We start from the raw sequence: 21,911 nt of genomic DNA, 5'->3' as shown, positions 1-21,911 counted from the left end.
TTGGCCGTTCCCCCCCCGTGCCGGCGGCGCGGCCCCCCCGCTCCCCGCCCCTCCGGCGGCTCCCAACGCAGTGCGGCGGAGGCTCTGCCCGGGGCGCCGCCCGGGACCGCGTTCCCTGCTGCGGGCTCCACAGGGGGAGCGGCCGCCGCTGCCGGGGGGCAGGCGCAGGACGGCCCCCGGTGTTTAGGAAAACTTGGGAAGGGTGTGTGGTGGTGTCTGGTGGCGGCGGCGCCGAGGCCCGTACGGGACCGCACGTACGCCTTTGAGCCAGCAAAATTACCTCAGCAGCATTCCTGCTGCTGCCGGGGGAAACGCGCTGACTGCGCAGGAAAGGTGGAGCGCGGCAGAGTCCGACATGTGACACATCCGGGTGCGAGCCTGGGGCGATGCAGGAGAAAATGCTCCAAATCTTAGCACTCTTCAGTTTCTTAAATCTCACGCGCTTTTATAACATCGTGCCAACATCCGCTGTAGGTGTTGTAAGGGTGATTTCTGTGCATACAGAGTTCTGAGAGAATTTAAGTCTCTTACATGCTGATGCTGAAAGGCTGAACAACAAAGTGCTGATAATTGCATATATTTTTATAATTGAAAAACAACTTATCGAAATAAAATTGAGTACTGCCAGTATCTTGGAATAATGGACACAATTTCTTGAACAACTTTATATCTGAGTGTTCAGAAATGCATGCACAAAATAATAAAAGATGCGCTAATAGAAATGAAGTCTAGACTCCTCTGTATACGGAGTAGGCACACATTATAACCAGATTCATTAGCAACCAAATCCAAATCAGCTCTCTCCCTTTACTCCATGACTAGCCGCGTCTGCTGTCTCACAGCAGGGGTGAAAAAAACAGCATCACTTTTTCTTTAAAGCTTTTCTTTAATCTGGTCCTGGGGGATATGTGTCTTCCATTTCCCCTTGATTGGAGAGAAGGAGCCTGTAGAGGCAGGTGTTGCTATGAAAGCAAAACTATAGAAAATTCCCAGCGCCTGTTCTCTCATCAGGGACTGGTGCTGCTTCATACACCTGCACAAGTTATTTGAACCAGCATAAACAACTCAGGTAAGTGGTGTGCTACTCCCACTGTGTATTCCACTAAAATTCCCCAGGCAGTCAAGATGCAAGTTCTGCAGCAGCCAAACTCATCTGGCCTGGAAGGATGCAAATGAAAGGAACTTATGCGCCTACATGTCTCCACATTTTAATATCTACTCAACGACTCCCCATTGTTGAGCTGGCGATGAGTCAAAGGACTTCCAAGATTACTTAGCATCTTAATGTAAAACAGCATAAAGCTTTATGATTCAGTTCCTTTGGATTACCAAAGTAGCATCAAGAAAAGTTGGTTTATGAAGTTAGTAGTTCTGCTTTTATTAGATTGTATTGCTGCCTTTGTTTAGATTGTATTGGATCAGTAATAAAATGGCATGCTGACTTAGGGAAACTTTCCTGTCTGACCATCCAGGACCTACTCTGGCAGTCACACTCTCACCCACCTAAGATGGGACCAAAATCCCTTCCCAGTGGGCAGCCCCAGTAAGCCTGACTCCCCACACACCCCCATACTCACACCGTCAGACAAGGTTTCCTTACCATCTCAAAGCCAGGTTCCCCACAGCAGAGTCTCACTGGTCCCAGTCCTTAAAATAATTCAGTCTTGATGCAATAACTAAACAGCTTGAGCTGGGATTTTGAACAAAGGAAACCCTGGGTTTTTACCCTCAAAGTCTGAGCATGGGAACATTTGGGGGGCCTTGGCTCCTGCCATGTCTCTGAGTGTCCAGTCACCTGGTTGGGCCACAGGTCCCTGAGCTTGTCAAAGGGTTGGCAGTTCACAGCCTCTTACCTCTGACTCCAGACATCCAGAGAGCTCAATCTGCAGCTTACACTGCAGTGCAAACCAAGCTACCTGCACTGAATATATTCCTCAATATATTCCTCAATATATTTTCACAGTACAGGGAAATGGTCTTTTACTGTTACAGCTGTGTGGCCATTTAATAAACTCCAGCTTTTTGGGATTCTGTTAAAAAATTCAGTCTCAGAAGCTATTACCTTCATTTTTGTAAGCTTAAATAAATGAATCTGTCCAAAGCTTCAGGCCACCACAACTGTGGCTGAGTGGTCCAATATGATAAATGCCAGACTTTATGGATTCCCTGATAGAATCCATCTGCAGGGCCAGTATGGCACTGAGGCAGCCCAGTCTCTGAGGCTGTTGATTCTGGGTGTTGAATCACTTTTCCCTGCCTTGTACAACAGAAATGTGCTTCAGCTTGACTGAAAATTGATTTCACAGTGCAGGCTTTTGTTAGTATTAATGCAATGCCTGCAAGCTGATGGGATAATTACCTCAGAAAAAGACATGCATCTAACTTCCTTGCAGACTTTATGGAGTGACGAGGTGGTTCCAGCAGGTAGCTGTCAATAGTCTTTTTGCTGAAGCACTAGGCTGTCAGTATGACTCCTCCATTAAGCCACTCACTGCACATTTAAAGCTGAGGGAGATAACTGTGAATCTTTATGCTGCAAATCAAATTTTCAAATGTTCTGAAAGGCCGTGCAGCTATATTGCATGTCTTGGAGGGACTGGAAAAAAGAAACCATTTCAAAGTAGTTCAAGGCAAGAGATGACAGCCATTTACCAGAAAGTGACCACAGGGTTTTTTTTACAGTCCATTGTGGATCAGAAGAGGCTGTGCTCTGAGGGGGCCTTAGGAAATCTGATTTTGCTAGCCTTGACAGCTGCTGTTGGGTCACTTCCATAGCACGAGGGCTTTCACTAGTTATCAGCACCAGCGCCAGGAGTGTGCCATGAGCAGCTGTGCTGGCACGGGAGTCAGGAATCACACATGGCCCCAAAGCTATGGGTTAGCCATAACCGAGTTAAAGTGTACAGGGCCTGAAGGTCACTGATCCAGCTGCTAATGTCAGGACCAGAGGCTGCCAGCTTCTTCAGGTGCTCTGTCCTGGTCATGTACACATAACAAGCTAAAACCAAAGTGCAAGTTTTTTTAAAATTACTCAGTCCTTTATTATTTTTTTGTTGTTGTTGTTTTTTTTGTTTGTTTGTTTGTTTTTGGTTTTTTTGGTACATTGCAAAGACATGTATGTTTCTGGAATTACTGATTTGGTATATTTTTTTTGTGGGCTACAGTGAACTCCTGGAGTTTTCCATCATTAGCAAGAAGAGACTGAGCAGCAAATCAGAGCAAAGCCTAAACAGAAACAAAGTATTAGTAGGAAACCGGTGTTTCCACGTGTGCTGTAACAACCTGGGATGATGTGTCTTCCGTATTGATTTATGTGGAAAAAGCAGCTCAGCAGATTGAAGGTTCCGGCATAACGTTCAACTGTACGGTAGCAATCCATATAAAAAAGGTTTACTGGAAGAGGAACCAGGCTGCAGCTGAAGACTGCAGTCCTGGTAACGATCCCAAGGGAACCGGGAGATCCCAGGCACCGAGCCGTTCTCGTCTCTTTTCGGGGCGACGGGAGCAGCCGGCGGCACCGTCGCCCCGCCCCGCGCTCGCCCCGAGCCCGCGCGGTGTTTCCGGCCGGGGCTCGTCACGTCCGGGCGGCGGAGATGCCGGTAAGGCGGGTGCTGGGGGTGGTCCGGCCGCTCCTGCGGGGCTTGCCGACCCCCGTGGGGTGCGGAGCCCAGCGAGGCGCGGGGAGACGCCCCGGTCCTCCTGTCCTTCCTGTCCCCGCTGCCGGGGCCGCCCCTCACGGCTGTGGCCGGACCCCCGCCCTGAGGCGGGCGGCACCTGCCCGCCGGGCCTCGGCGCTCCGCCCTGCCCCCGTTCCACCCCGGGCCTCCGCAGGGCTCCTCCCGGCCGGGGCGTGGGCAGCCGGGCCTGGCAGCGCTGGCTCTGGTGCCCGTGGGTCGCTCGGGGCCCGCCCTGCCGGGCACGGGCTGGCAGGGGCAGCGGGAGGAGCGCCGGGCCCGCTGCGAGGCAGGGCTGAGTTACTCTGTGCCTGCTCGCTGTGTGCGGTGTCTTGCCCCATCACGGCGAGTGAAGCTCCGTGCTGCAGTGCTGCTGTCAGGAGTGTGAGAGGAAGGCTTTTAGGTTCTCTTTTTAGCTGATCCGGCATTCTCGTTACTTTTTAACATAGTCGATAGACTGGTAGTTGTGTTGGAAAGGGGAAAAAACTGTATGTTCACATTTTTCTCCCATCAGCAGTGTCTGAGTGTTGTCCCGGCAAGCAAGAGAAGCTTGTTCTCATGTTCCCCTTTCAGCACAAGCATCATATGTGTATTTGTGAAATAAGTTCTATTTATCTGGGCTCATCAAGAAATTAAATTTCTGATTCTGTGAAATATCTCGGCTGACAGGAAGAACTGATGTTTCCTGCTGACAGTTTGTTTGTATATGGGTCCCTTTTATCAATAATTTGGATAATTCCACTGTGTTGTGGACTGGGAATTCAGCTTCCTCATATCTTGCATACTTTATGTGATTTGCAGTTGATCCCGTAAGTTTCCAGAACAGACAAGGCAATTGTCCATTAAAAATTAGTGATTGCAAAGAAAATGTGGTAAATAACATCTGAACACCGTGAAATTAATTTTTAAAGGCCGTTTCCTTGATTCAGTGAAAATAGAAATCCAGGAACCTTAGTTAATGAGTTTTACCAATACCTCAAAGTACATTTTACAGTTGCATCAACACATGTTCACTTCTTTTTGCTTTGCTCTTGTTTTTCAGTTCCTCTTTCTTTATGTTTCCTTTTTTGTTGTTTTAGGTTAAATTAATTATTTCCGCAGCACAGCTTCTTGCAGAAGGACCACCACACTGGTTTGCACTTAGGAAAATATGAAAATAAGCAGGGAGTGTTGTTCTCTCTGAACTAAAAAAAAAAAAATTAAAAAAAAAAAATCTGTGCCTTGCTGAGAACAGCTGCAGGAGTTGGACACTTGAATCAATGTTATCGGATGAGTTAGAATCCAAACCTGAGGTGAGCAATTATGAACTGAGTTTGGTTCCCAGGAATGTTTATGGGCAACACTTAGAGTCAATGAGTTTATTCAGATTGCTGCTTACATACTAATTTTCCAAGTGTTTACAGTGACATCTTCTAATGCTTCCATGCTTTGATTTGAATGGTAAAAAATTAGAAAATATTGCAAGTTTTTTTTCACCTCCTTTCAAGTATCAGCCAATATTCTTGCCTGTTCTCAGGTTACATTTTTTCCACTATTACAGCATTCTTTTATTATGAGAATAAAATAAATTAACGAATTGACTATTTCCTTTCCTCAAACCAAACTGACTCTACTTGATTTTGGACAATCTGAATTATTCTATCAGCATCAGCCAGTCCTGTTCCTCAGAGTACTCCTGTTGCCATTCAGCAGCTGGAGAAGTGGTAGGCAGCAGCACCCGGGGGATCCCGGTTCCTTGCTGTGAGGCTGCTGGACCGTTCCAGGTTCAGCTGGGCATGAAGTGCAGGGACATTTGTGCATGCACAGCTGGCCACAAACAGGTGAAGCATGAACATACAGATTATCACATGTGCAGGGAAGGCAAGAACAGCCACGGTTTGCTGGTGGGTTATAGCTGTGCCCTCATCACTCGACTCTCGTGCATACTCACATTCACATCTCTGCCAGGCCTACAGTCCTTCTGCCCAGAGCCAGGGCTTTTAAGCCAGTTTCTGGCTGGAATAGTTTTTGGGATTTTCCAGACTCTGGGAGCCTCCTACTTGCATTAGTCAACTAGAAGCTCACTAGCAGTGGACTCACTTGTGGGTGGAATAGTTAGGAATGTCTTTGGTAATTAGATAGGAGGGACTGTAGTGATCAGGCACAGCAAACATATGTTTGGAGTCTCTTCTCTCCCCCCTACCCCTGGTTCTTCATTTATCTACCTTGATTCCTCCTTTGATCCTCCCCCTAAACATAGCATAATAAGCTTAACACATCCTGGTGTCTTTGTTGTATTGGATAGTAAGTTTGGTCTCTCATATTGAGACCATTCTGATAAGCCACAATAGCTTTTCTTCTTACCAGTTAAAATTTCTGGTTAAGCCTTTACAAGATGTCACTCTGGCAGTGGCTCACTAATCAGTTGTTGAGGAGTTCTGGGTTTTGTTACTCTTACCTGTAATGTGCTAGATACAAGTGTTTGCAATTTGTTACATTCAACACCACCACCCCCACCTCCTGCCTCTCCTATTTCTTGCCCATTTTTTGAGGTTGAATGGCCATTAGCTGGCTCTCTGTGCATTAGAGATCCCCACTTAGAGATGCAGGGGTTTTATCACTTGGTGTTCTTGCTTTTCCTGGTTCTCAGCTTTACCTCTGCAGATGGCTGAAGTCCTAGAGCAGAGGATATGGTACAGCTATGAAATACCTTTTGGGGAAGTTTGCAAGACATAATTGAATGGTTTTTGTTGAGTCTTCTGAATAAAAGTCTTGCGTTTCTATCCCCATGAACAGTGCAGCATGTGTCTTAACTGGTACTCTAAAAAGAATGATGAATCCATGCTGGTAATTCATTACAGCTCTTGTGATATATTAAGGCATTTGTTTCTCAACAGAGCAGCCAAAGCCCTTCCAATCACACTGTTCAGGAAAAGTAGCTGCAGATTCCTGGCAGCTCTGAGTAGTCTCAGCACGATCTGCAGAGTTCCTCTCTCTTGCCTTGTCACTGGTATATCTCATACATTCTATCAATTTCCCTCTGAGTTCTGAACCTTAAGGTGGGAGGACTTTGTTACTTTTGTCTGTGAATGGGTGGTTTCCCTTAGGTTATTTCTGACAGCCAAGGACCAGGACAGTTGGAATGCTCATTGCTCATTCCTCAAACAGGAGCTGTAACTGGGCTTTGTCTTTTCTCAGCTTGAGTAAGGTATTAGTTAATTAGGCTTGTTTACATAATAGTCCTATTTCCTCATGGCAGAGTTGCATTTCCTTCCCAGCAAGCCCATAATAAGAGTTAGCTGTTTATTCTCCAGAAGAAGCAGGCCTGGTAAATAAAAAAGTTACAGTGGTTGTTGGAGCATCTTTTCTGTAGATGCTGTCTTCTAAACCATATTCCTCAATCTTGATTAGGCTATTTTATACTAAAAATTTTGATTTATTTCCATGTATATATACCCTTTAATTTTTAGTCCTGATTATGAAACTTGGGTGTTAAGTTAGTACTATTTTCTATTGCTTTGATGTGGAACTGGTAGATACCCTTTTTACACTTTTCCCAAAGAGCAGTTCAAATATCTCTGAAACTAAATAATGATTTTATATCCTCTAGTGAGCCATGGCACCATGATTCTTATAGCCACAGATGTTTTTTCATATATCCTACCATGTGAGAAGTATATTAATTAAGAGCTAGCTGTATTTCTGTGACATTTAGATGATAAGAATCAAAGCACTATGTCTCTATTACATAGACTTCTTTGCTACTGGTTTTATCCCTAAAGAAGCCACCAACTTGCCATTAAATATTTAATGCTTTCATAAGAAGTTACAAAGTTGCTTGGAGACAATTGTATGAACAGATGGATCTGCTTTTTCTTCTGGACTCCCTGCCCCCAAAGCTATGTAACTATCATCCCTCAGGGAACTGCTAAGATCTGCATTTTGCATGCTTTAAGCCTTCAAGGTGATTTATCACAGTTGCACGTATTTCCAGTCACCTCCACCATACTGGTCCAGTACAGGATGCTTTCTGCTCTTGGGGTAACTCCTAGCATAATCAAATGAATTACAACTCTGTTCTGTGAATTGAGTTAGTTATTGAAAAGGGGGTGAAGAGAGGTATTTTAGCCTCTCCTTTCTCTCCTCCTCAGCGCTGCACAAGGAGAGACACTTGTGATTTAATTAGTTCCCCAGAGGCTGTATGGGAGGAGGACATCCCAGTTTCTAGGTAACAAGCCTTCTGCCCTGCACACCCTTCAGCTCCAGCCCCTCCTTTCTCCTCCCCCTCCACTAAATTTTCTTTTGACCTCTTTATTTTGTTGTGGTTCACTGGTTAAATTTAGAGCAGGAATGGCTTTGATTAAAGACATGGTCCCTGCTGCTCTGGGAACCTAGTCTAGCTCTCCAGCTGTCTGGTGGGAGGATAGATCTGAGGTTCTGGAGAACCTTCTTACCCTGTCCCTCCCAGCAATCCCCACTTCAGCCAAAGCAGCTGCCTGACACTTCTTGCCTTTTGAATCATCTGTTATGGGACAAACTTATGATCCATCCCAGGTGGCCGTATCATCATTTGTTTCTGGTTTTGTTGGGTTGGTTGGTTGTGGTTTTGGTTTGGTTTTCTTTTCAGTTTTTGTTTGTTTGTTTGTTTTTGGTGGGTTTTGTTTGGTTTTTTGATTTGTTTTTTGTTTTGTGTATCTGGTTTGATTTGGGGTTTTTTGGATTTTATTTTGTTGGGTTCTTTGTTGTTGTTAATCTAGTAGAGGTTCTCAATTATTTAAACAGTTTTTTGGTTGTTGTTTGTTGTGGGGGTTTTTTTCTCTCTCAGGTCAGGGACATTATTTAAGTCTCTAGGTAACACAAACATTCTGTATTGCTTGCAGTGATAGACCCTGGCATAATCCTGTCCAACCATTTCTTATTGACCAGCAGGGATAACAAGTATTTGCTTAGTGACCAGAGCCAAGAAATATTTTACATTTTTTAATACCTTCACTGTATTATTTACAGAATTTTCAGTTATGTGGCATTTCAGCTGAAGTAGTTAAAGGAGAGTATATTCCAGAAGGTGATATGGCAGATCAAAAATAAAGTTCATTATATCAATATCATTCATTATATCATTCTATCATCATATGAACTTTGGCCTCCAAGGATTATGGATTCTCTTTGTATGATTCACATCTGTCCCATAAAGTTTCAGTCTCTTGAGTCAAGGATGTCCTTTTGCAATATTAAAATTTATTTCAAATTCCAAGGGATGGCTTAGCTGTAGAGTAAAGCCACCTCACACCTTTGGTAATCTGTTAATATTCTGTACATTCAGCTTCCCTAACTATGCCTATTCTGGTGTCCCAAGATGACTTCTCTGCTTTGCTTACAAATTCTAGCACTTTGGTCACAGTGGATCAGTCTCCTCCCTATGGGAGGCATTCTACAGTCACCATCTCAGGAATATTTACAGCCTATTTGGGGCCTGTTTGTGATGCCAGATGTTATTTGGTTACGGGATCTGTCAAACTGTATCATCTAGGAGGCTCCTGCCTTCCTGGTCTTTCAGACATGAGACCACCAGACTGTTCCCAGGTGCACACAGAAGAGCACCTGGGCCTGAACTGCAAAAATGTGCCTGTGCACACACAGACAGTACAGACATTATGGCTGTGTGGCAGGATAGGGCTTTTACCAGCACACTCAAACACAAATGGCATTCCTGTGGAAAAGAAAGGCCACAAATGGCCTAATCCTGTCCCTATTTATCAGGTAAAAAGGCTTGATATTGGCTAGCATATCACATGTGCCTTCCCTTGGCTGACATGCATACTTGTGGTCATGCATCTGTCCACTCTTTGCCAAACCTTGAGTTCTCCCAGTATCCATCTCCAGGCCTTGGGCTTTTTAATTCAACCTCTGGCCAGGATCTTGGGTTTCCAGATGGTGTTTTTCTCTGTTTCACAGGCTATGCCAAAGTGAATTTAATCAAATTAATGTACTCAGAAACCATTTAGGAGCAGAAAGCATTAGAGAGTATGAGATAGACCCCAGTGGAGATGCAGAGCAGCAACCTGCAGCCTACTGATGTGGTCAATCAGTATTACCCCAGTCCCCTTTCAGTTCCCTATAGTTGTTTCTCACCTATGATCCCTCCATTTCTTTGCCTTTGGTCCTTCCCCTAAACATCCACAAGTTTTCCACAGTCCCACAGTCTCCACTCAAGACACCTTGATATGTTTTACCCAGTCCCAGAATTTGCCCCATATCCCATAGGAAGTTTGCTCTTGCCTACGAGATGTGGGTTCTGGTAACCCAAGATAGCATTGTTCCTCTTCCTTACAAAGTTTCTGGTTGAATTTTTTTAAGGTCACACTCAAGTTATTCCTGTACTGGCCCATCCATCAGTGTCCCAGAAGTTCTGGGTATTTTTACTCTCTCTTATCTGCAGTTTGCTGGAGTTTGTTAGTGTTTGTGTATCTGTGTGTTTAATTTATCACCTGTCCTGTTCCTAGGATTTCTATGCTGAATAGCCAATTACCAGATACCCTTATAATTTCCTATTTACTTGCAGCTACAAAACCATATTGCAAGAAGCTTAAGACAGCATGACACAATGTTTGTAATGAGTTCTTTCCTGTATTCCAGTTGCTGTGGTTGTTCACAAAGGTATTCAATGATTTTGAATAGGAAGGTTTAGGAAAAAATCTGTCAAGATAAAACTAACATGAAAACTTTTTATTTTGTCCAAATTATTTGAGTTGATGGTTGGTTTGCTTTAGTTTATGTGCAGGGTTGAGGTTTTTTTATTCCACATTTTAATAATGGGCATGATTCATGTTGGTTTGTTTCCTTCTGCTTTTTTTGCCCTCTCATAATTCTCTGTACTAGTTTGTCATTACTTTACAAAGCAAATTAAAAGGAATTTCTTTCTTCTGACCATCTGTTTGTGGTTGCTGCATTTTGCTTTTCTCCAGTGGCTTAATATCGCTATGTTGAAGTGGAGGGTTTGAAGCAAAGCTTTTTTCTTGTAGGAGGCAAGTTTCATTTAGGACCTTTTGTATAAAAATAGGCAAGTCCATAAAATGGGTGTTTCATGGTGGAATGAGAAGCAGTAGGGCTCATCAGCATAAAAGACAATCCTATAATTTAAATCTTAGTGCTCACAGTTTTTAGTCTCTACTTCTTTTTTCTACTTGCCTTGCACACTATTCCTAACTTTCTTTTTACTTCTCTTTCTCCTATTTTTCAATCCTTAATTAGAATGCATGGCCCTGGGTGTGGGGGGAGGGAGACTGTCTCTTATTGCCTACATATCTTTGACAACATAAAAATAGATTCATCTTCTTGCTAGGTCCTCTGGATACTCTTATATCTAAGATGAAACAATTCTAACCTTTCAAACTGCCATCTGGCTTGTGGCCTAGTTCAAATGGCACATTGCCATCTGAATGACTGCAGGACTTAATTTGTAGCTTCATAAGTGTCAGTGATGACAGCCTGCTCCTAAGGGAGGGTGAGCAGGGAGTCAAGGGTGATCCCAGCCCAGGCAGTGCCCTCACAGACCAGGGCACAATACTGCAGCACCTGAGCATGGAAGGCAGAGGCAGGTGCTGGAATCCACAGCCCTCAGCCCTAGACAAGGCAAAGTGGTGAACCAGTCCAGGGTCTACCCAGAGTCCAGGTAGGAGCAGCAGAAGATGGAGCTGGAGACACAGATACAGTAAAAATCTGAGGTTCATGCAGCAGACAGGGCTTGAGACAGGTAAACCTACAGCACAACTCAGGAAGGGAATGACTGGCCCAGGCTGAGCTTAGAAGGAAGTCCCTAGGGAGACAGTGTGGGTGCAGGTCCCAGGGAGACCAATCAGGGCTGTTAAAGCTTCAGGGTTCCTACAGCAGCAGCAGCTCTTTGATTAAAAGTGCTTGAGAAAGCATCAGTATTTCTAAGTGTTTTTGTGAGAGGAAATCAACATAGAGAAATCAGAGCACAAAATACAATTTTGTTTGTTTTCTTTACAGTTTCTTTGATTTAACAGACTTTCTCTTGATGTAAGAGAGACTCAAAAGGCTGCTGTCTGCCACAGGAATAATTTGGAATTAGATGCCAATAGTTCTGAAAAGGAAGTACTAAGACAATCACAACATACAAAATAAGAATCAAATTATCGGTGACTGTTGGGTTTTAATCACAAATATACAATAGGAATGTCAGGATTTTTTTGTCTTTTTCTTTAGACACTGATGAACTATCTCACTGCACAGACAGCTCCATCTGGGCTCTCTGTGACTGCATGTTAAAATGTGTCCCAATGAGGGCAGTAGCTTTTGAATAACTATCTTGTACAATTTCCATCTAAATGCCAAAGATAAAAAATTGCTACAGTTGTTTGCTAGATAGCAGCAGAATCCGCAGAATGCGGGATTTTTGTCAAGGAATTTCCTAGAGATAAGAAACTCGAGGTTTAACTTTTTAGTGTATTGTTACTGTCCATATTTCTTCATTCAGTGTTTTAAAAAAACCCTGAGAATGTGAGTATATGAGTTAATTTGTTTGACAGAAATTAAAGGCTAACAAATAGATCCTACGTGTGGGATTTGAGCAGTGTTTTCTCTGAAATATGGAGTATGTGACTGGGTGTGTTACAACTGGCCCCCTTCTGTCCTTCTGAAGTGTAAATCCCTACAGGGGAGAGATTTGAGACTGTGTTTAGGAAAGCTCATGCAGTTCACAGAATTTGTTGTCTATTGCAAAAGTTAGACTGTGTTATCTCCTAACTCCCAGCAGCACTTCCTTTGTTAAATCAAAATGAATACAGGCTGCGCGCTTGTAGCTTTATCCTCAGAAACATGGGCAGCACAAAGTACCTGGTTGTGTTCAAGGGTTGCTGCCTAAGGAAAACCTTCATGGATTTCTTTGGGATCTATCCCCACACTTCTCATTTCACTTGCTAACTAGGCTGGCTTGGGGTTCATTAGCATATGACACACACTAGAAATTAGCGTGTGCCCCTGGAGACTCACTGGGGAGAGCAGGACCACACAGGAAGCAGGTAAGAATGGAGTTTAATAAGAGGACAGGATGGAGTGCAAGAGTTAGGCTGTGCCAGACAACTGAATTGGCCAACTTCCTGCTTATGTGCAATGGGCCCCTTTTATCCTTCCCTCTCCATTTTCTTATGTTTGTTCTGCCCTGATCCATCTTGATCTTTTCCTTTTCCTGCCTTTGGCCTTTCCCTTAAACAATGCCTAAAAGGTCCTGTACAAATCCCCCCAAATCTTTTGACCAGTCCCAAATTCCTCCCCGGGGAATGCATCTCAGTTTAAGTCCTGTACCTCTTTATGCAACAGTCCCCCTTGTTTTGTGTAGTATTTTGGAGAGGGTTTCTTCTGTTAATCCCCTGAGTGGGTGGGGTTGGTTGTCCATCTTTGATGGTTTTAGGAGTAGTTGATTTGGATGGGTAAGGCTGTCTATGTTCTTCCCTTTGTCATCCCAACCGTGTTTCTCTGACTGTTATCTACTTTTGAATAGCCATATGATAGACATCTTTGTAACTTTGTAACTAGTCTTCTGATTGCTTTTTTTTTAATTTAGAAAAGGTCTTTCAGTTAAGTATTAAGCTTTCAGTTAAGTATTTAAAGACAATGATGTAAAAAAATACCTGTACCAAAGGCTGAATGTGGAAAACATTACCTTGAAATGTTAGGCCATAATAAAGTATCAAGTGGTAAAAAATTAAAAAGAAATATAGCCTACTTAGACTTACTTTGCAATGATCCAGAGCTGTTTATTATATGCTGAATGAGAAGTTTGTAGGTATTTCAGAGATGACAAACAGTTCTTTCCTCGTATTAATGTAAATTGAGAAGTTTACATTTATATCTGTGTGTATTCATGGTATTATATTCAATGTCTCCTACAAGAAAGTAGGGACTACTGGATTGACAGGATTTAGTACCTTTTTAAATTATTTGTGCTGCTCTTGACCTAATCTTCAGTATGTTTTTTCAGCTGCTGGTTCAGTTTGTTCAAAATACTTCTATTCCACTGGGACAAGGACTGGTGGAATCAGAACCAAAAGACATTACCTGTCTCTCTTTGCTTCCTGTTACTGAGACCTCAGAATGCAACAGACTCATGTTGCCAGGTAAGATCTATGTGGCAGATCTTTGTGACCCTGCCCTTCGTACAACTGTCTTTACTTCACCACTCTGGCCCCACTGTCTCTTGCTGACATGACATTCCAGGGATGGAGGAACAAGTTCAGCAGAGTGACGGAACTTTCTTCAATTAATAGTGAAGTCTGACTAGTTAGAAACTTCCTCCTCCCTTCTCTCTCAAGTTCTGGGGTTTTTTTCTTAGAAAAATAATTTCATAGATGTCCTTTAGTCACAGTATATTTTTACTTTTATTTACTCTGGTTTCACTTTCTTCATTAGATGATGAAAGAGATCTCACTTCTCCAAGTCACACTAATTCTTCCAAAGATGTTTCTTCATCTGCTGTCTTGAGAAGTCTCCAGGTAAATGTAGGCCCTGATGGAGAGGAGACAAGGGCACAGAATGTACAGAAACCATCTGAACTTCTGTCAACTCCAGAAACTTCTAGTTTATTGCAAGACTTCCAGCCCAGCGACAGCACTTCATTCATTCTTCTCAACCTAACAAGAGCAGGTAATTGTCCTTCTGTTTGTCATCTGGCTGGATATGTCTCAGCAGAATGCAGGACATACAAGTACAAATATGTCCCTGCTGCTTATAAAGAGGAAAGATCATGAAATTTGCTGGGCATTATTGGGTATTTTAGGAGCACTTAGTCATCAACATCTTTCTACAATGTAGAGGTCACTGGAGACTTTTTCAGGGCAGCTATTTCATCCATGCTATGAGCACTGATCTCTGAGAAACAAAAGAAATTTCCCTCTGTTGCATTATTGTTTCACAAATTTGTCTTTTCTAGGGCTGGGGTCTCCCACAGAGCACTTGGTGTTTGTTCAAGATGAAGCAGAAGATTCTGGCAATGACTTTCTCTCCCATGACAGCACAGACAGCAGTACCCCGTGGTTCCTACGAGTGCAGGAATTGGCCCATGACAGTTTAATCGCTGCCACTCGGGCACAGCTCGCAAAGAATGCCAAAGCAAGCAATAATGGTAGGAGATCCACAGATTGTGTCCCAAAGTTGAATGTTCCATACAAGACTCCTAGTTTCACATTGTCTCTTCCTCTATTTCTCTCTTGCTTTGAATCACTTATGACATCTTCAAATCATCAGTGACAGAATTATACAGAACAATTATGCATTTTTCTTCATTATAAATAGGCTTCTCATTTTTTCTTGGGGAATGAACTCTAGTGGAACCATCTGTTCATTGTAGCCTACTAGTTCTCCAGTACATGTAAAGAATATCTTCTTGCTGACAGTATCTGCTTGATTTTCAACTTTCATTTTCACTTTTAAGAGCCTATTTTTGATATATACTGTGAATTATACTTTCTTTTTGGCTCCACTGAGCTTGAAGATCAGTTTTCTGGAGAATTCATAATTGGATTTAGTTGCATGCTTCAGACTTAATTATTTTAATAAATAATTGCACACAAATGCAATACCTCTTATTTTAGCTGAGGTGTTTTCAAAAGCAGCTTAGCTAATAGGTGAGATTGACTGCTAGTTAAAATTTCTTGTTTGATGTTGGTATAGAGACCATTTTTACCATTTCTGGTGCATTGGCTTTCTATTCTTTTTGTGATAAGCCTTATCTGGTAGCAGCTGATCTGATCCAGATGGCTTGTTGGGAATAGTTTATGGTCCTGGTAGGGTTTGTAAATCTGTGTTTGATCCCTGCTACAGGCTGGGCAGCAGCATGTAGGACATCCTAAACAGTTAGTAGCCAGACACACACGTGATTTATAGTCCTGTATCATATATGATGCTGTTTTTTCTATTAAATTTGACACATTATAGTAATCTGTATGTATTTTTTTTGGTGGGCTTTTTTTTTCCAGGGGAAAATGTTCATCTTTGCACAGGAGATGGGCAACCAAAAGATTCAAGCCCCATTCCTCATTTATCTCGTGTGGAAAGAAAGCTGAAGTGCACAGTTGAGGGCTGTGATCGGACATTTGTATGGCCAGCTCACTTCAAATATCATCTGAAAACACACCGGTGAGCAGAGTGAAGCTATTTGTTGTTATGGCCTTGAAAAACTGCACTCTGTATTTGAGATAATGTTAGGTTTTGACATTAAGAAGCTGTGAAAGCCTGGCATTATTCATAGATATATTAGGTCTGTTGAGTGCTTTAAGTCAGTTATGCTGAAAAACTTGGAGTAGATTTAGATCATTTTGCAGGTCCTTGTTATGTTTGGTTTAGAATTTTTGAATTTTAATAGGTACTCATATTTAATAAAAGAAAGAAGTCAAGTGTTCATGAAAAAATGCGTTGCAGTAGCTGGTAATGAAACAGCTTTTTGTTGCTTTGCAGTAACGACCGCTCCTTCACCTGCCCAGCAGAGGGTTGTGGGAAAAGTTTCTACGTCTTGCAGAGGCTGAAGGTGCACATGAGAACTCACAATGGTGAAAAACCCTTTGTGTGCACAGAACTGGGCTGTGGTAAACAGTTCACAACAGCTGGAAATCTGAAGAACCACCTACGAATTCACACTGGTGTGTTTTAGACCTCACCTATTTGTGGTCTGCTGAGGTGGGGTCTTTCCTGAGGAATAAACCACTTCCTCCTCTGTTCTCAAACTATTGAAAGTATTATGTTGTTTACCTCTGCCCTCCATTAATGTCCCTTTTCTGTCAATTCACCTTGATCTGTAGGTCAGCAAAATCAAGTGCTAATCTCTTACTATCCTGTGTAGTTTCACACAAGGTTTACCTTTCAAATGGTGTGTGGTGATGCTGTATTCTGCTCAGACACATACTCTGAAGATTCCCTTCCAGTAGTGTGATGGAGGGAGGGGTGTGTGAGACTAGACTGTTACCAAGGGAATAGTTAGTGAACATGACTTCTGAAATTGTGTTTTGTAAAGAGGTTATTTGAAATTCCTGAAAGGCTCAATAGTTTAGACAGTAGGAGCTGTACTGACGTCTGCCTGACTGACTAGCTTGTGTTACCTATGCTGCTTGTAGAATGAATACATTTGGGACATATGGGGAAATGAGGAATGCAGTTGAATGAGTAGCAAAAATACAGTAGCAAGGAAAAGTAGCAAAAAGCATTAATTAGAAGGCAGCATTATGGTGTGCAAACTGCTGTTTGTGCCAATGCTAATTTGGGATGTTACTGTATACTGGAGCCTGTACACTCTCAATTCATGCTCAGATTTTTATAGTAAATAAAATAAGAACTTTATTTCGTACTGCTGTATTTTATACATGGTTTGTTTATGATGGCTCCTCTGGAGAATATGATCCTGCCTTGTCAGTATTTTTAGAAGTTGGTATAGCAGCCAAAGTGCTTTAGGTATTTTTGTACTAGAAAGTTGTTTGAGAGAGGCACAGAAGTTAGTGTTGAAATGACCAGCAATATAATAATGACCAGCAATTTAAATAATGACCTGCAAAGTTCATAGTGTATAATCTGGTGATTTTGTTTGTTTAGTTTTTTAAGCCTCAGGGTTATCGCAACACTCAAACAAATGGCCCAGTTCAGGCTTCTTGGAATATTGTTAGAGATTCCCTGATGGCCTTGCAAGCATTTTATTACAGTTGGTTAACATTTCAAAATAACCTTGACAAGTGTGAGAGAACAAGGTCTCCCTGGTAAAATGAAATTACAGATTATGTGGGTCGCCAGCAGCTGTTTGTGCCTTCTGCCTGCCTTAAACACGACCGTATGGTATGTGGTGTGCCAATGCACATGGGAAAAAGCTGCTATTTTAAAGTATGTGCAGTCTAGCTGCAACACATGGTTTGGGGGCAGATGTTGGGATGTAGTTAAAAATTGTGTATCCCAATAATAAAATTTTGAATGTGTAGTAACAGCAGCCATAGTTTTTGCAGTTTTCTTTTGCATTTACAGCTCCCAGGCAAGCTCCCAGATTAAGTTAATAGGCCCAGCTGATACATGCACAATCCTCCCTGATTAGAGAGCATTCTGCAACCAGCAGAGTAGTAGCTTCTGGAGGAGTAAATAGTAGCTTTCTAAACTGCAGATGGATAAAGTGGAATCAAGAGTTTGATCAGACCAAAGGTGTTATCAAATTGCAGGTGTAAATAGCTCCAGGGTGTCTTCTAGATGGAACCGTGTGCTGTTATTTAGGTCAATGGTAGTTTTTCCAAACTTTTAAAGATTTATAGCAAGCCTGAAAGTACAATCAGTGTTTGAGACTCTGCTACATATTTCAGCTTTGTAACACCAATTCGAACATGCTGTGTTGATCCTTTTTGCTTACAGCTGTCAAATACTATTGTAGATAAGAGGCTAATAAATGAGCTGTTGGGAGAAGAGTTCTAAAGGCAAAGTCACAGCAGAAATATCTTTAAAAACAAGTTTACTCTGAAAGAACTACATATATGTTGTACAATAAATTATTAAAATAGCTTGCTTTATCTCCTGTGGTCTTGCTATTACTCTTGTACAGGGGTTCAGTTAAAGACTTGAAATCATAGTGTTAAACATGGTATATTGAGTTCTTTAGTGGGATGTTGCAGGCAAAAGTTATGTCTAGCTTTATTAAGAGAGTGTTCAAAACAGATTAATTTTATGGCACTGCATTAATCTAGTAACCTCCCAGTTTATCATAACTTAAATAAATCCAAAATACCTGGGATATGAACTTCAGCCCATGAGAACAATTTGTGCCTTGAATTACAGTTCCTCCTCACATAGATATAAATGACTGACACATCTCTCACAGGATTTTGGCAAGTTCAGCCTGATCTGAAATAAAGTATAGAATCTGATATGAAGTGAAATACAGTTAATGGGATTTTTGGCACTGAGAGGCAGAAAGGGAGCAGGACCCTGTGAGTGTGTGGAACAGAGAGCTGGTTGTTGAAAACTGCAAATAGAAGATACATCATACATCAAGTGGTTTTATATTACTCTATTATTATTTATATACTTGGAAGATTATCTAGAAACAGTGCTTCAGTTTTGATGAATGATAGTCTAAGAATATTTTAAAATAATGCCTCTGTTTCCTCTGGTGAAGAGAATGCTCTAAGAGCCTTAGGAAACTTGGGAAGGATATGCAATTTCCATGGAACTCTGATATGCATAAGGCCAAATGGGAGAATGGTGTAGAGATGTCCAGGCTGTTCTTAGGGACTTGGGCAACCAGATTAAGTTATGATCCCAAAATCTAAGAACTTACTTTTCCCTTGTAGGGGAAAAACCCTTTCTGTGTCAGGCACAGGGATGTGGTCGCTCCTTTGCTGAATACTCCAGTCTTCGCAAACATTTGGTTGTCCACTCAGGTAAGAGTCTTCATCTGACATTCTGTGATTTGTCTGAAAAAAGACCTTTATTGTAGGACTTTGATTTGATTTCCTTAAGAAAAATCCTGGTTTCTACAGAGCTTCTGGTCATGGTGTTTTTTGACTTCCCTTTTGTAGTGCCTGTAGCCTGTACACTTTAATTTTTTAGTTTGTGTCTATTTTTAAACAACTGAAATTCCATTCTAAATTTTTTTTCTAAAATGCCATGAAGTTGAATATCTTTTTCATAGCCGCCATTTGGTTCTTTAAAAGAGAGACTCTAGCATCTCTGTATATTAGCCACAGCCATTTGAATCTGATATCTCTTTCAAGTGGGTTTCTGCCATAGGTAGAGTTTTCTGTTCTTTTTTCCTACTACATGCTTGTAATTGGACAAAGGTTTAGCTGGAAATGTATTTCACAAGTCTTTCAAAGCTTCTGCCTTCTGTTTTGATTGATCTGTCATAAATATCATCAGCACACAATGAAAATGGTATGTGGGGAATGGGAGATTTTATTGAGGTAATAACATTTGGGATTGAGTTCTCCATGCTCTTTCTGTCCTGTCTCCTTGGCTTCCATGCCATTGAGCCAAGAAGTATGGACAGCATGCTTATATTTTGAAAATGATGAACTGCTCTGTAAAATGAAAATCCTTTCACAGTGACAAGTCATCATCAAGTCTCTGCTTGGTAAAGTAAAGCAGATGCTGCAATTTATTGTGTGATGGCAGGAGACAGCTTCCTTGCCTCTGGTCATTTTATTCTATCTGTGGGACATCAAGTATTTCCATATCAATGAGCTAATGATTTCAAATAACTTGTTTCCTCTCATCAGTCTGACTTGAAGACTTTGTTACTATTCGACTTGAGTTATCCGACAACTGCCATCACTGATATCTAAACCTCTTTTGTTCTAGAAGCTTATGGCCCTCAAGGAGATGGGAATATGTCTTATTTGGTTTTAACTGATAAATTACCACCAGTGGTATTAACAGCCATTTCAAAATTGTTATTAGTTTTTTAGTTGATGAGGTCTCTTCTCCCAATTTGGTAATTCTTGGGATATTTCTTCCCCCTTTGACTCCAAGGAGTGAAGCCCCATCAGTGCCAAATTTGTGGGAAGACATTTTCCCAGAGTGGTAGCAGAAATGTGCATATGAGGAAACACCACTCCCGAATTGGAACAGCTGGCAGCAGGGAGCGAGAACAGCCAGGTAAAGAAGGGAGCGCACACACTCTGGGGGAAAAGTGCAGGAAAAGAATGAGTGGATGGTTGAAGAAAAGATGTTTGTCCTGATAATATGAGACCACAAGCCAGTAAGAAACAAAAGTCTGTTCCTCTTGGAGATAAGGACTGTTACTCTTCCTTTTTCTAGGACAGAAGACAAAGGTGTATTTTTTATGGCAGTCAAGGGGCAGATATGTTTACTGTTTTCAAAATCAATGTGAATCTAGTTGGGGTTTTTTTATGTGGATTTTTTCCCCTTGGTTATGTTTTCTTGTTGCAAGCGGCCTGGGTTTTTACACAATGTGAATTATTTAAAGAGAAAGCCAATCCTGCATAACATCCCACCATAGTAAGGTTCAAAACAGTAAACATGGTGTTTTCCATCCATTGGAGCACTGGCTGCCCAAAGAGTAGGAATGGATAAAGAAGGTGTCTAGGGAAGAATTCAGTATGACTTGAAGTGGGGCAGGGATTGGATCTTATATTGCAGTGTAATTGCATCACGGAAATTCTCTTTTACGTTTTTTTTCACTATAGAGTCACTGATGGGCAGCAGTTTGCTGGAAGAATCGACAGTGCATAGTAAGAATCTCATCTCCATGAACTCTCAGCCCAGCCTTGGTGTTGAGTCTCTGCACCTGCCAGACACTGAGTCAATTATTGGAGTAGAAGAGGGTGAGACCAGCTGCTCTTTTTTCCGCCCTCTTATATGTGGTGACTGAGATGGGATTGATCATTCTTCCTTGAGGCTCACCATATTGCAATGTGATGAATGAACATTGGTTTAACTGTGCACAGAGGGGTGGGTAGATAGTGGATGAATCCTGAAACTGGAGTTGGAGAAGATCTGCTGGACCAAGTTTCTCTCTTGCAGAGTTTGAAAGGTGAAGTCTGCTTAGGTGTCACTTAGCCCATGTTGTGGAACGCCATTTCAAAACTGTTTATGCAGTCCATCTCCTAAAGCCTAAAGTGTTTGTTTTGCTGGAGCACCTAGGAGCCCAGCTAAGGACCAGGACCTCATTGTGCTAGGCACTGTTCAAATATTCAGTATCTTGAGCAACAGGCCTTCCTTCCACCCTTTACCTTCAGAGACTATATTCTAATACATCTCACTGTCAGAAGCTGACTTACTATACGAAATAAATGTACTACTTGATATCATTTGGTTACATTTGCTGTGTTCTGTTCCTGCTTTTCCCAGTCATTTTTCTCCAAAATGTTTTTGGTATATCAAGCTCTTTAAATGAGACTTCCACATGGTGTTCTGAATACTTTGTTAACTTAAAGAGCCTTCACAACTGGTGTTACTGAGAATGCCGATTTTGGTAAGGTACTGTGTATCTGTAATAGCTTCTATGCAAAGGGAATGCCTAGAGTTTATATTGCTCCCTAGCTGAATGGAAAGGTAGTGCTGCTGCTGGTGCAGGTATTGTAACCTGGAGGTTCCTGCAGAAGCTCCACCAGGTACCTGGGAATCAAAGTGATGCAGTTTGGCTGCCATCTCAGCAATTGATGGGAGATACTCCAGTGAGATGTCTTCTTTTCTACAGTATTTTTGTAGGTTAGCTGAACAGGCTGTAAATCTTGTAACTGAAAATAACCAAATACTTTC

The 21,911-nt window shown here is 42.0% G+C and overlaps 1 protein-coding gene across 2 annotated transcripts; it reads left to right on the top strand.

Annotated features, from left to right (window-relative positions):
- Window positions 1–3,563: 3,563 nt before the first annotated feature.
- ZNF410 (zinc finger protein 410) lies at window positions 3,564–21,460 on the top strand. Of its 2 annotated transcripts, XM_063160328.1 has the most exons (10): window positions 3,564–3,599; window positions 4,754–4,966; window positions 13,654–13,789; window positions 14,082–14,315; window positions 14,602–14,793; window positions 15,647–15,806; window positions 16,125–16,306; window positions 18,980–19,069; window positions 20,160–20,285; window positions 20,837–21,460. In XM_063160328.1, the coding sequence occupies exons 2-10, from the start codon at window positions 4,934–4,936 to the stop codon at window positions 21,019–21,021; spliced, it is 1,338 nt and encodes a 445-aa protein (XP_063016398.1). In that variant the 5' UTR covers window positions 3,564–3,599; window positions 4,754–4,933; the 3' UTR covers window positions 21,022–21,460. The 2 variants fall into 2 exon arrangements, with proteins under 2 accessions (XP_063016398.1, XP_063016399.1); XM_063160329.1 differs by lacking the exon at window positions 4,754–4,966 and having other exon boundaries at window positions 3,570–3,599.
- The last annotated feature ends 451 nt before the right edge of the window (window positions 21,461–21,911 follow it).

The sequence above is a fragment of the Melospiza melodia genome, chromosome 6, assembly GCF_035770615.1.
Source record: "Melospiza melodia melodia isolate bMelMel2 chromosome 6, bMelMel2.pri, whole genome shotgun sequence".
In the NCBI taxonomy this organism is placed as follows: Eukaryota; Metazoa; Chordata; class Aves; order Passeriformes; family Passerellidae; genus Melospiza; species Melospiza melodia.
This window is presented reverse-complemented; position numbering and strand designations above follow the sequence as displayed.